The sequence below is a fragment of the Spermophilus citellus genome, assembly GCF_964194105.1.
Source record: "Spermophilus citellus genome assembly, chromosome: 3".
Lineage (NCBI taxonomy): Eukaryota > Metazoa > Chordata > Mammalia > Rodentia > Sciuridae > Spermophilus > Spermophilus citellus.
The window spans coordinates 176,136,261-176,151,374 of record NC_138184.1 but is presented as its reverse complement, the minus strand read 5'-3'; the positions used below and the strand labels follow the sequence as shown (position 1 = coordinate 176,151,374).

Genomic DNA, 15,114 nt, shown 5'->3' with positions numbered 1-15,114 from the left:
ATTAAACTCAGTGAATGTTTAAAAATCAATACATAATAATTCTATATATGAAAGCTCAGATGTGTAAGATAATGTTTATAAATTTACTATTTAAAAAAGATTGCTTTCTCAAAGATCATTTTAAATTTTGTTAATACTTTATAAAAGATGAGATGGATTAGGACAAACATAAGAGAGATACAGGTCAAGTCCTACCACATGAAATTCTAAACTAATGAAGTTTAACTTCCAAAATCAAGTTCAGCCACCTTCTCACCTATTACTTTAAAACTTTATGCAGATGTGACCTGCATGTTACTATAGAAATAGGCATAAATATATAGAATGAATTTAAAATGTCCTTTTAACCAGCCCTCCTGTTAACTACTGACCTCTCTTCCCTTTTTTAGTGAAGAGTCCAATCTGCCCTATCGTGTGACATTTTCTTGTAATTGATCTAAAAACAGTAAACATAAAAAATGCTAGTCTAGTAATAGAAAATTTCTAAGAAACAAGTCTATCTAAGATAGCATTATCATGATACAAAATTGTTTACCACCATTTCTGGGCCTATATCCTCTTTTGAGGTTTTTAATCTAAAAATTCTGTGCCTATGGCAGAAGTGACCCCTGGATGTCAGTAAACATATACCCACACCAGCATCCTCATTAGTTTCTCACCAATTAAGGACAGAAAGGCTGGTGAGACCTGCCACCAAAATTAGGCAAAATTTCTACTGTGGTATTCATAGGTTAATAATGCTCATCTTTCAACCCAGCTAGAAATAAAAGCTATCTTTCTACCTCAACATTTAAGACAAACATTCTTTATAAATTAGCTTCAGATTTCTATTTGCATACTAAGGGAGTGAATGCACAGAAAGTGTTTCCTCATATGATATGAAAATATTATTAGATTATAAAGTATAAAAATGCTAAGAAATAGCATCAATACAACCTTGAAAGGTTGTAACAACTGCTCCATCACTGCAGCACAACTATGGGGATAAATCAAGATCATTTTAAACAACTACTTGCTGAAACGTACTGAATTGGTTCTTTTCCTTTTCCAACAATCAGGATTTAAACGTTTTTGTTCTTCAGCCAAAGCCTTTGCTTCTAATGTATACATCCTTCTCTCTTCATTCTTCATTTTCTTCCACCTGTCACCAAGGATCACACTTATGGCTCTGTAAAATAAATATTTACACAATGTTGAAGACAAGAATTTTTCACGAAATTCACATCAAGTGCTGCTACTTGAGGCAGAATTATAGTTAAAGACAAAAATCTTGTCCAACATAAAGAAGGGAAAAGGTCAAGGCTGTCAGTCATTTCCAGCAAACTCCCAAGTCATATGGTCTATTTATCATAATCTTGACATTTAAAGCCTCCTTGGAATCATGCCAATATTCTCAATTGCAGAAAGACATCTAAAAGGGCCAGAAATCAGGTATTTTAAAAAGGATCAATTACCACTGGATCTATCCTGGTATACCAGCTTTTAAAAGATGTTTAAGACATAAAAGCAGACAGTATGCAGTATCAGTATAAAGCATTCAACTTGTATTAAAAACTGGCTGTACTTCTAACTTATCAGTTATGATCAATGTCATTTTTTAATCCATGCAACCATAGTGATTAACTATGCTTGCCTTAATGTTTATCTTATGATGTTCTTATCATTTAAACTGAATTAAAATCAAAAGGTTAAGAAGTCAAATTAATAGGATGTATCGTGATAGAAATTTGTAACTATTTTCCTATTCATACTTGTCACTCTGCTACCAAGCCTATTAAAAGTCTCACCCCAGGTCACACAGACATAACTCTTCTTCTTTTCTAAGAGTGCCTAACCATTCCATGACACTCTCACAAGACAGAAAACCTTGGAATGACTACACAAGTACAAACAAGTGATTTTATACTGATAAGGAAGGTAGACTGCCATCTATGCTTTAGAAGATTGTAACCACAGATTCTCACAAAGAAATACATAGTAAGTATATTTGTCTTTTGTCAACTATGTCAAGGTGGTTAAACCTTGCACTATCTTCTTTTATTAAAAAAAAATTTCAATAGTTTTAATGGACATAGGTACCATGTAACAGTTGATTTATTTGCCACTTAAACCAATAAAAACTATTCACATACATACCCTTATCTCAATTTTACAAAATATATGAGATGTTTTTGAATGGGGTGGTTATGTAATCTTGGGAAACAATTTACTCCTAAGTTAAAACACCACATAGATAATGAAATGTGCACAACGTTACAGACTATTATCTATATTCCCTTTCTTTTTTTAAATGTCTTTATTATATTTACTTATTTTTATGTGGTGCTGAGGATCGAATCCAATGCCTCACGTTTGAGGCAAGTGCTCTGCCACTGAGCCACAACCCCAGCCCCTATATTCCCTTTCTTTATAATTATAAAATAAACACACTGTCTAAATATTCAGTTTTGTAGTGAATTTTTCATCCAGGTTGATGTTTATACCAATTTAAAATAAACTATATATCTCTCTGAACTATCTGTTTTCATGTCCACTCCCTCAGTTTGCCAAATAAGAATCTCTTTATTCACTGACTTAGAACATCTCTCTATTGGAGAAAGGGAAAATAATCCTTTTTTCTGTGTGTGTGATATTGGAGATTGACTGCAGACCTCAAACATGCTAGGCAAGTACTCTGTCACTGAGCTACATCCCTAGCCCATAAGTTCACAAATATGTGATTTTCCCCCTTCAATTTAAAGACAGATAACCTCTGATATCCTTTGATGTTCCTTTGATGTTAGATGATGAATAATAGATCACATGGATGCAATGCTAAAATGCAAAGAAAAATAAGACCTATGAGCAATAAAGGGAATAATCTGACACACAGCCCCTAAAAAACAGAAAAAAAATATATATGTAAGTAAAAATGAGATTTATACTCTTAATCAAAACAGTTCATTTATCCAGAATCATAAATAAATTTAGAAAGCATCCCTGCTGACACTCAGGGGTGTTAGGGGATAAGACCGATTAATGTGGTATAGGCACAAGAATCTAGTAGCTACATGTCAAAGGACACTAACAATTCAGTACCAGATATGTGCAACAAGAATGCAACCCTGCACCTGTTACTAACACTCTGGATAGTTTCTCAGATAAAAAATTACTTAAAAAAACAAGAAAAGGTAAAAGTTGTTCTTACAAGGTCTTTAAAATTTTAAGTGTATTTCAATATTACATATTACTCACCAGAGAAAAGACTTCCAAACTGAATTTTTAAAAAGCACTATAGTTAAACCCACTTTTTTTTAAAACTGATGAAGAAATGGAAGACTAGAACTTTAATGTCCAAAGTCACACAAATGACAGACTCAAGAGTTCAAAAACTGCACTGAAAAGGCCCTTAGAATGCTTTACTCAATAATTCTATCCTACAGATTGTAAAGAAGTAACCAGATGCTAAGCCAAAGCTATTCATGTTACTTATAATATTTTGTAAGGGAAACTGTGTATTAATCCAAAGATGCATGTAGGATGAGAAGCTTTTCTTCTAAAATGTAAATACTACTTAAGATCTCAAAACACTCAAATCTGAATTTACAACTGAATTGTGTTGTGTGATTAATCACTTATGGTACCAAAGGTAAATGAAATGGCTGTTTTGACCATTAGAGAAATAGGAAGACTGGAAGAAGAGAGCTTTAACATAAGAGAGAATATGATTGGTTTGAGAGTGACAAAGGACTCAGATGAAGTAAGGCTACAGGAAACAGTAGGCAAGATTTGAGTTCATTTTTATTTCTGGGCTCTACTGAAGACGACTCAAAACTCAGTCTTTTGACAAATCTGGCAGCTTAGACAAATTGCCAATGGTTGCACATTCCATATTAAGACTCAGTTATAAAATCCTTGAAATATGACACAAGATAGTGCTAGATTTCTTCGATAAAGATACAATCTACCAGGTAAATGATATTCTTATTTTAAAAGGTAGATCCTCGCCACTGAAAGAGCCCAATGTATTATCGGTCCATTTATTGTAAAGTAAAACCTGACCCAAAAAATTCCACTTAAACTTACTTTAAGGTCAACCTAATAGGAAGAATTCAATTAAAGCTATTGAAAAATAAAATTTACGTAATATCCCAGTTACCGTGAAGTGTTCTGAAATATTAATAATTATAATCAGAATTATTACTATGTTTACCTGTTATCTTTCCCTGGATACATCTGAGTATATTCAACTCTGTATTTTTTGGCAAAAAGCATGAAGGCATTCATTGGTCTTTTGCACTTATTAGGAGAAGTGGCACTCACAGTCCCTGAGCTGTGGTTTTTGACAGCTTTAGCATACAAAGAATTGGAAGAGAGCTGTGATGATCCAGGTGAGCCACAGTTTTTACTGAATCCAGATCCTGCAAAGTCTTGACCACCAGGTCCTCCACAAGACAAAGATGCACGACGCTGACGAGCCATACTACTTAACACATAAACTGCAGAAGAATCCATAGGTGTGAAGTCATAGCTAGAAAATTTAAGAAATTTTATTAACATGGTTTTAATTCAATTTGGATTATCCAAATTCTAAAAAAACAGGATAAAAAATATCCTTAACATCTGATTAGAGAGTTAACACATCTTTCCTTATATAGTTTTTCTAACACTACTTTTAACTTTTGCCATCAATAGTTGCTTGTATAATAAAACCTTATGTATACATTGACTAAAATAATTCATTTTTAAAAACTCTGCAAATCATGAAAAAGTCCAAAACAAAAAAGACTCCAAATCACCCAAAAGAATCTAATTGATTTATTTTATTCATAGTAACTCCTTCAGATTCCACAAAACCCATTTATCCTTTAGATTCATTTTTTGATAAATTTGACAATCTGATTTTGTAACCTATGGAAACCTAAATCTAGAAAAATTAAAAATGGGATAGCAGACAGATACCAGGCCTAAGGACTAACTACTACAGAGGACAAAAGGTTATATAAGAGCAGCCAAAAGCTGTTAATGTGGCTAAAGGAACTTAAAGAGCACTATAATCTGGTAATCTGAATAGGTACAGAGTCCCCAAACAGGCCCTTTCAAGAATTATAACATAGCCTAGTATATTAAAAGTTCATAGTAAAAATACACCTTCAATCAGGAAAGGTCCTATTTTCTTTTGTGAATTCAGTTTTACATAATCATGGAAATAAGCTGTCCATATTCTGTTTCCTTTCTTCACTAAGTCTGCTTAGAGAATACCATTACCCCCTCCTTTTATATGAAGAAAACCCTGAGACATAAAGTATTATTCACCCAATGCCACACTACTAGGATCCAAATCCAAGAACTGTCCCTCTCCAAAGCCCCAGGTCTCTTCACCAATACATGGGGCATTGCCATTGACTATAAACTCAAGGTAAACAAACATTGAGAATATTAGCTGAAAATACGAGTAAATGTAGACTAAAACCTAATGATATACCAGTCAAAAGAATTAATTTTGCTTCAACAGTGTTAACTCTTCCTATACATTCTACTTTCTTGTCAGAAAACCTTTTTATTCAGTGTTTATTCAGAACACAGCTGTTCCTTTCCCTGAAACAGAAATTCTGGCAATACATCAAAACAAGCTGATATTAGCTATACGAATAGCATCTGCCCAATGATGCTCAATCACAAACTGTGTTTACAAGTTTATCAATTTATTGTTGACTTCTGGCTCTTACCAAGCTAGAAACAAATATCCTTTTCTGAAAATCATGATCCAAAACCCTGCCCTGAATCCCTCCTTGTACCTGAGAATTTATTCCATGTTTCTCCTGGACTGTTTGTTCTACCTCTCTTTCCTTTCTGCCCTCCCTATACCAGGCATCATCTCCCTAAGCACCCACAAATCATAATCTAATCACGATGAAATACTCTTGAACAGATTGGAAGAGTTAAATGAAGCAGAGGCATACCATTTACTATAGTGAAAATGATCTCTACCAATTTTCAGCCATGCAATCAATGTCTTTGTTCTTAAAGGTACTACATGAAATAAACGTACCTATGACTCCAATATTAATAAATGTTGGGGAAAACTTATGTCTCCAACATTAATAATGTTGGAAAATCTGTATTATTTTCCATAGATAAAAGAGCTTAAGCCCCTCCCATATAAAGTTTAGAAAAATAGCAAACTTAGGCACTGTAAATGAATAGGACACAAAATTACTCATCTATACTAAAGAAAATTATAATTTAAAAAACCAAAGACATAGAGTAAGATAATTACTAAAATTTGAAAACTCCACCATCTACTGACACAAATCTACCCTCTATTTCCATTATGGATACAAATAAAATATTAAAGAACTAGACTGGAAGCTAAGAAGCATGTTCATGTCTTAGTTCATTTTTAAATTAATTCTAGAGAATGTAATTGGGTTCAAATCCCAGCTCTGCCACTTACTAGTAATAGGACCTTGGGCAAGTAAAATAAAACATCTAGCCTCAGTTTATTAACTGTAAAAAAGATTAATAGAAACTATAGCAATATTGCTGAGAAAAAAATAAATGTAAAACACTTAAGGCAGATGCTGGCACCTAGTGTACTCAGTTAAGAGTTATCTATCATTATCATAGAAGTAACTTAGATTAGTAGGTAAGAGTACTAAATTCTTTACAAGGTCAATGCCTGAACTGGGCATGTTACCTTAAGATCCTCCCGCCCCCCCATCCCCACACAAAGAGAGTGATGAAGTGTGAGTAAATTAACATATAGTAGAATCTCAGTAAGTTATCACATTGCCTGAAAAAAAAAGCTTTACAAGGTCCAACGTGATTGTTATAGCCCTGCCTGGTACTTCAAAGATTGGCCTCAATTATCAATTTCTCAGAATGGGCTTCTTCAAATTCTGCTCTCACTTCTACAGCACAATCATAAATTGTGTTTAAAAGCTTATCAATTTATTGTTGACTTCTGGCTCTTTCCAAGCTAGAAACAAATATCCTTTTCTGAAAATCATGATCCAAAATCCTGCCCTGAATCCCTCCATGTACCTGAGAATTTATTCTAGGTTTCTCCTGGACTGTTTGTTCTGCCCTCCCTATACCAGGCATCATCTCCCTAAGCACCCAAATCATAATCTAATCACAATAAAAGTTCAGTCAGCTTCATACTCCTTTTTCATGGCTTCTCATAAATGAAACTGCCAGCTTCCACTCCTTTCAGGGAGAGGGAAGAAGGCATTGCTTTTATATTGCAGACACTCAACAGTAAAATAAGACCATTGGCTATGGTCATCTTAACGGTATTATTCAAAAGGAAGAGGGATAAAAACTTGGGACTCTAAGAAAAACAAGAGGTAGATAGCCAAGTTTTCCTTTTTGCTTTAAAAGTTTTGCATCATGCAATACTTGATATATTAAAATGTATGTAACAAAAGTTATGAAGCATAAAAAGAAATACTAGTGAATCCAAAATCTAAATTAAATTGAGTATTTCTAATATCACTAAAATTACAAATTTACTATCCCCAAATAACGACTCTCCTTAGTGGTTTACCATTCCTTCATTCTCTCAGTAATTTTATTATAAAAATAATATACTGGTTATAAACAGTATAGTAGCACCTTTATTTTATTTATTTGATTTTATGTGGTGCTGAGGATCAAACCCAGTGCCTCATATGTGTGAGGCAAGTGCTCTAACACTGAGCCACAACCCCAACCCAAGCTGTTCATTTTATTAACATAATAATGTTTTGTGTAAAAGACTTAATAGGACTGGCTGGGCAGGTGACTCATGCTACTACTGGGGAGCCTGAGGCAGGAGGATCACAAGTTCAAAGCCAGCCTCAGCAGCTTAGCGAGTTCCTGTCTCAAAACAAAAAACAGGCTGGGGATATGGCTCAGTGGTAAAATACCCCTGGGTTCAATCCCTGACACAATATATATATATATATATATATATATATATATATATATATATATATATATATATATATTTATTTATTTATTTTATAGGCCTGACAACTATCCTTTCAAAATCTACTTACTGGGTTGGCCTTTGACTGCCACCTAGAACTTGAATTTTAAGAGAATTCTCATCATTTCTACAAATAATAATACTTTACTATGCTTAAATTGTGTACAAATAATACTCTGAACACCAGATTTCCTTTTGAAAGTTTGGAATCTGGGTACATGCCAAACACAGACAGCCTATGTGACCAGCTCCCAAAATTCTGGGTCCTGAGTGTCCAATAAACTACCCTGGTAGAAAACATAAATAATGTCATAATTCACTGCTAGGGGAACAAAGAGTTCCCTGAATGACTCCATTGGGAGAGGTTCCCTGGAAGGCTAGCTTCATCCAGACTTTACTCCTTATTTTTTCCCTTTCTTTATTTTGTACTGTACTCTTTTGTCTTAATAAATCATACTCATAAGCACAAGTATATGCTAAGTCTTGTGAGATCCAATCTGACCAGCAAATCACTGAACATGGGGATGGTTTGGGAAACCTGACATGATTATATAATGTGTACCATATATAATATATAAAGCTTATATAATAAAACATAATTACATATATGTTATCAGATACATTTCTAAAGAACAGGATTCCATAAAAATGAATTATACTGTATATGTTTCTAAGACTAATTTTTTATTTAACATTGTTTTTAAAATAGATCCATGTTTTAAAACGCGTAGCTAAGGTTCATTCATTTTTCCACAGATAGAAAGAATTCCACTCTTTTTGTATCACAATTTATATGGTAAAATCCAATTAATTGTTATTAATATTGTTTCCACATTTTTGTTGTCATGAGCAATATAGCTATGAACTTCTTTATGTATCTCCTTTCACGAGCCTACAAAAATTTATTTCTCTAGGGTGTATATTATAGGAATAGAACTGCTGATATTCACTATTACAATATAAAGTCAAACTATCTCCCCATACTTTTCTATCTGGTTACATTCTTACCAAAATATAGGAATAATCATTGATATACACACTTTAAATAATAGCCTCAATTTTTCTTATAATAAACGTAATAACCTTACATTAAATAGAATAAAATGAAATCTATATGCTAAGAAACTTTTGAGAATTCTCTACTTTGGGCCCATACCTACCTATGGGTTTGATAACTATCATAATGAAAGAATAATTCTTAAAATCCCTAATATCTACATATATGCTTTCTTTGGATAACTTGTGGGAACAGATGATCAACTATCCCATCTCGCCTAGGACTGAGGAGTTTTCAGGAATGGTGAGCTTTTAGTGCTAAAACCAAAGTCCCATATAATGGGGAGAGTTGATCAGCCTTTCTGAGTTTTAGGACTTGTGGGGTTTTGTCCTATTCTGCCACTTACTAGCAAGATGATCTTAGGAAGAACAGTGTCCCTCTCTTAAGTCTTTCCCAATGTCAATTTTTATTTGGTGTCAGTTTTATTATTTGTTAAGCCATGTAACTAATGCTCTTGGTCAAAATGAATATTAAACCAAGATGTAGTTAAGAATCGCACCCGCTAAAAAAAGAGGAAAAAAAAAAAAAAGGACACGGTTGTGGTCTGGTTCAAAACAACTACTTTTCTTTTCTTGTTTTGTTTTTGTTTTTGTTTCCGGGACTGAACCCAGGGCCTTGTGTACTCAGTTACATCCCAGTGCTTTTTAAATTTTGAGATATGGTCTTGCTAAGTTACCAAGGCAGGCCTCCACTTGCAATCTTCCTGCCTCAAAGTGGCTGGTATTTCAGAAGTGTGCCAATGCACCCAGCTGCAGTTTTTTGATCTATTTTTTTTAATATACCTATGAAAGTTGATCTATTAACTAGTTCATCATATAACATGTGATATTCTTCCTAATCTAATCCTAAACATCTTATAAACTCACTTTCCTATATGAGCACTTTATACAAAATTCATTAGCTTATATTTTTAATTGCCTGATTTTTTTTGTTGTTGCTGTTTAATAGTGTGTGTGTTTATATACTTTTCTCTACATCATTCTTTCAATTTTGAAATCATTAAGGTTTTAATTTCCTAAATGTTTGATGTAGCAATTGCTAGGGATATTAAGGATAAGCTTTACTAGAAAACAAATGAAAAAAATCCAATATTACCTTTTAAATGTATCAAAAACACCTGAATCATCAAAATTAATGGCATCAGGGTGTCCAGGAGGTAGACATACATCGCCAATATGAATTTCACAACATGGAATGCCATGCTGTACCACAGTCAAGCTTGGATAAAATGATGACCAACCTAAAGTTAAACAAGAGTTGCATAAAGAATGAGAATTGACAGAAAGAACCTAAAGTATGTTATAAGATATATTTCTATATCTTAAAAATAAATTTACTATTTAAAATCGCAAAAGATATCATCGCAATAAAGCAAATACTTTCAGCAATGTAAAAGCCCTCGATGCTAATTTAATTCAGCATTTTATTTATATAAAGATCTCTATCAATTAGCCCTTCTATTCAGTCTACAAGACTGTAAATGATAAACAGTGATGAGACCATGAAATAGTCCATGAATTATTAAAGTATGCTTAACGTGGTGTAATTGTAATAAGGCTCTTAAGAGTGACTCAGGTTTATAGCATATTTGTAGCTCTAAACCAAAATTGTGGTTATCGAATACTCCATTCTCCAAACTATACTAAAATTGTTATTTTTAAGCTTCATGAATCTGAAATTTCCGATATTCACAGAAAGTAAGAGTTCTGCCCAATTATTGCTAAGATACTTAAGCACTATTAAGTACTATTAGAAGAATTTCCTATAGTAGTTTAGTTTGGAATAAATTTTCTCTTCAATTTGTTTTTTTAATCATCAAAGCCATAAGATAATATTAAGAAGCATTCTTTAAAAAGTTACTACACATTTGGGCTAGGGTTGGGGCTCAATGGTAGAGCACTTGCCTAGCATGTGTGAGGCACTGAGTTCGATTCTCAGCACCACATATAAATAAATGAAAAAAATAAAGGTACATCAATATCTTAAAAAAAAAAGTTACTACAAATTCAAATGAAGCCCTACCTTTATTTTTAACATAGAAAGGGTGGTCCAGTTTACACTCTACAGTAAGTAAGCCATCTTCTACTGTACCAGGATCAAAAGTCAACTTCAGTACAGACTCACCAAATGATACACTTTCTTCATGTGATAACAACTTTAGACCATCAGAACCATAACCCTGAAAACATATGCATAGAGTGAATGAATTGGAAATGCTCAACACACAGTGATGTTTCCATTATGTGTAAGACTTCGTGGAAAAGGTAAAAAGAGCTTTTGACTGAGCAGTGAAGAAAGACACATATGTGAGTAAAACATAGAAGGTAGCATGGAATAAGCATTTTTAACTCGTATAAATAATGCTGGTGGAGTTTAGTAAAGGAAGATATTGATTCCAAGAGAGAATAAAAAAAGGTTCTAATTCTACTAGAACTAAGATTTAAAAGATAATGGGCTGGGAATGTGGCTCAAGCGGTAGCGCACTGGCCTGGCATGCGTGAGGCCTGGGTTCGATCCTCAGCACCACATACAAAGATGTTGTGTCTGCCAAAAACTAAAAAATAAATATTAAAATTCTCTCTCTCTTTCAAAAACTAGATGAATGAAATTTAGGTAAAAGGGCATGCCTTGCACCAGGAACAGTTGCATTTAGCAACTTCTTTGAGGAGTGCTAAGTATTTGCTAAAAATACAGTGAAGTCCAGATTTGGGGCAAATGTGACTGAAAAGGAGAGGTCAATTAGCAGAGGGATCTTAAAGACAGTCAAGTGCTTAAACTTTTCATTTAGAAGGTACTGGGAAGTCAATGGAAGTATTTTATTAATATGACTGTGTGTGTGTGTGTATGTGTGTGTGTGTGTGTATTTATTTTAGTTATACGTGGACACAATATCTTTATTTTTTTTAAATTTATTTTTAGGTGGTACTGAGGATTGAACCCAGTGCCTCACACGTGCATGGCAAGCACTCTGCCACTGAGCCACAACCCCAGCCAAAGACTGTAAATTTTAAGATGATAGTGACTATAAAATACAAAGGATATGCTCATATTCAATTATTTGAGGATACAATGAGAGATACACATGACAGTCCTGAACTGTCAAGTGCACTGGTAGCAGAAACAGACTAAATTTCAATTTAATGAATATTTGTTGAGCATTTAGTACACTCCAGGTGGTGGGCCCTGAAAATACAAACATTAACAAGACACAGAAAATTCACAGAAAAATAAATACACTGATAGCTAGATTATAGTACCTAATCACTATTACAACAGGGCATGAACAAAGTAATGAACTGACAGAGAATGACTATTGAAAATCTTTATGGAAACAGAATCAACTGAGTACAAAGGGAGAATAGGGAACAGTAAAAGACAATTTCATGATTTTGAATATGATCTTCAAGAAGATAATAACTTTTTTTAAAAAGGAAGAAAGTAAGCCAGAAAGGTGAAGAACAAGGTATGTTATGGTCATTCTAAGCTGAGTTTGAAGAACTAAATGCTGTTCATGTAGAGATGTCTTAACATGTAGTTGGAAATGTATAGCTATAGGTTTGAGACATATTTGTAAAAAATCAAATTATATAATCTTCTCTTACTAGAGCTACATGATACTTTAAAAATAGTCCAATTCCATTTTACAGGTCAGAAAGCCAAGGCCCAGAGGGATTAACCATATGCTTAAGCTCAGTCACAAAGTTTCTAGAAGAGCTAGAGAGAAGGCCCAGGTTCCCTGACGCCAAGTCCACAGTGTTTTCCACTGCATATATGGAGGTGCTGCTGACATATAATCAACAGTGGTGAAGAGGAACAGAGCCTTGTATTAGGTACGCTTGCCACTATAGGCAGACAGGCAGTAGTCAAAAAGACTGAGAACTATGGCAGTGTTATGCTACTTAAATCACAGGAAAACAATGTCAGGAATTAACCTGGTGTGTCAACTGTTGCAGAATAAGCAAAAGTTTCTACTCCTAGAAATTAAAATAAAACCAGTAAACTCTGAGACAATTTTAGTAGAGTAGTAGAAACCACAGTCAGAATACTATGTACTTTATTAGAAGGAAGAGTAACAGCAAAATGCGAACAACAAAGGCAGCCAAGTTGAGACTATTTTTCTACTAATTTTCTAAGTTGAATGGTTGAGACTACTCAACAGCAAAAGAAAACAGAATCAAAAAAGGAAATTTTAAACAAGCACATTTCACATCCCTATTTTCTTTGCCTACAGTGAAGACAGAAAAATTTAAAGATTTCAAAGTAAAAGGAGTCAACAGATATTTACCCTAATGTTGATCACTACTGCTTTTGCTTTCAATTTAGAAAATGATAGTATTTTATGGACTCATTTAAAAAGTAACAAAATAATCAACTGTTAATTACCTATAGAGGAATTAACCACTTTGTAGACTATCTAAGACAAGGCTTTGATTAGATTATTTATTATTTATTTTTAATGCCAGGTTAGTTTGCCCCAATGTAAAATATACAAAGTATAAAAAAGTGCTAAGACATATACTCTTCATCCTATTTTGAGAAAGTATAATTAATTTAGGTAAGTCTAAAGTCATCACTACTGTCCATCAAGCTAGCAACAATGCGTGGTCATAAAACCTCTACCTAAAATATAAGATGCCATTGAAACATAAATAGAAATATTTGAAAGATCAAAAATTTGTAAACAATTTTAAATCAACCTTGTGAGTGCCCATTTGGAGTTCCTCCTCATTATCACAGCCTTCAGCTCTAGCAAAATCTTCAACATCTTGCCATTCCTTATTGCTTCCCTTATGAAAGCACAGTCGTGTGCCTAAAGTTTAATTAGAAAACAAATATTAGACATGTGATTAGTGAGGAGCACAAGTAAGCTGTAAAAACTGACACATTTCTTTACCTTTCAAAAAACAGTGCCAAACAGTTGAAGGCCAGGAATTGCACCATCCCAAATCATCATCATCTGACAGGGAGGACATACAGAAGATGCCAGATTCTGACTCACTATTTGCCTATGGAGAAAAATATTATAAACTTGTTTATTTTTGTTTTTCTAATATATCTTTTTTTTTTTTTTTGGTACTGGGGATTGAACCCAGGGCCTTATTATGCAAGGCAAGCATTCTAACAACTGAGCTATATCCCCATTCCTCTAATATATCTTTTAATACCCATTTTCCTCCCAAGCTTCCAAATAACTTCATCATTCTAAACTAAGGGGGGAAACACTTTCAAAAACTGAAGTTTCTGTACCTTTTGGTTTAATGTGCATTCCCATATGTAACATACTTTCCTATCCGTAGAGCTGTATATAAAATCCAATCCATATCACTAATAGAACAATGAAACAATATTTCCCATCTATACAGTCTTCAAAAGAATTTCTTAAATGTTTTGTTAATGTATTTCAACTGTTTGAATAAATTTAATAAAAGTTTAACCTCATGAATAGACTCACCCTTTCATGTCTTACTGGTGTTTCCTCCTTCCAGTGATGGTGAGGGAAGGCTGGCTCACTCTTTGAAGAAGAGGACATTGGTGGAGGTCGTGCATAGGAATGTAAACTTTTGCTTGTTGCTATGATGTGTACAGGAGATGATCTAAAACAAAGCAGCAAGTTTTACTATAAACCAGTTTCTTAAAGTAGATCCTCTTTTTGATGAAAAGAACATCACATTCTAAGTGCTGATTACATTTAAGATAGCTATGCTAACATCAATAAAGAGCAAGATGTTATTTATAAAAATGTTATTGCTTAACTTCTTACCCAAACCCACTTCACATAGCAGATTTAACAATTTTTATTTACTTATTTTTTGCAGTGCTAGGGATTGAACCTAAGACCTCACACACTCTAGGGAAGCACTCTATTACTGAGCTATAACCCCAGGCCTTAACAGTAAATTTTAAATTACCACTGTTTCATTTATTTATCCCATTCATTTTTATCTCAATACAAATAAATGTGTGTATTTTTATTCATAAATGATAATACCCCACTGCAGCTTCCCATTCATTTCCTTTTACTTTCATGTATTCAATAAATCTCAATATGTTTACAGCATCTTAAGCTTAACATGAGCAACACTCAACTGCTTATCTAGCAACC

General features: G+C 33.5%; 1 protein-coding gene across 5 annotated transcripts in view; it reads right to left on the bottom strand.

The window, feature by feature from the left end:
* Window positions 1–15,114, bottom strand: part of HBP1 (HMG-box transcription factor 1) — a 30,814-nt gene that overhangs the window by 1,122 nt on the left and 14,578 nt on the right. For 3 of the 5 annotated variants that reach the window (XM_081288521.1, XM_081288523.1, XM_081288522.1), the window contains 8 exons: window positions 14,464–14,605; window positions 13,906–14,017; window positions 13,709–13,821; window positions 11,034–11,190; window positions 10,107–10,251; window positions 4,193–4,510; window positions 1,027–1,168; window positions 30–436 (listed from right to left, as the gene is read on the bottom strand). In XM_081288521.1, the coding sequence (XP_081144647.1) occupies window positions 386–436; window positions 1,027–1,168; window positions 4,193–4,510; window positions 10,107–10,251; window positions 11,034–11,190; window positions 13,709–13,821; window positions 13,906–14,017; window positions 14,464–14,605 (1,180 nt within the window). In that variant the 3' untranslated portion in view covers window positions 30–385. Of the gene's footprint in view, window positions 1–29; window positions 437–1,026; window positions 1,169–4,192; window positions 4,511–10,106; window positions 10,252–11,033; window positions 11,191–13,708; window positions 13,822–13,905; window positions 14,018–14,463; window positions 14,606–15,114 lie in introns of those variants that run through there. The other 2 variants (XM_081288524.1, XM_081288525.1) reach the window with 2 other exon arrangements.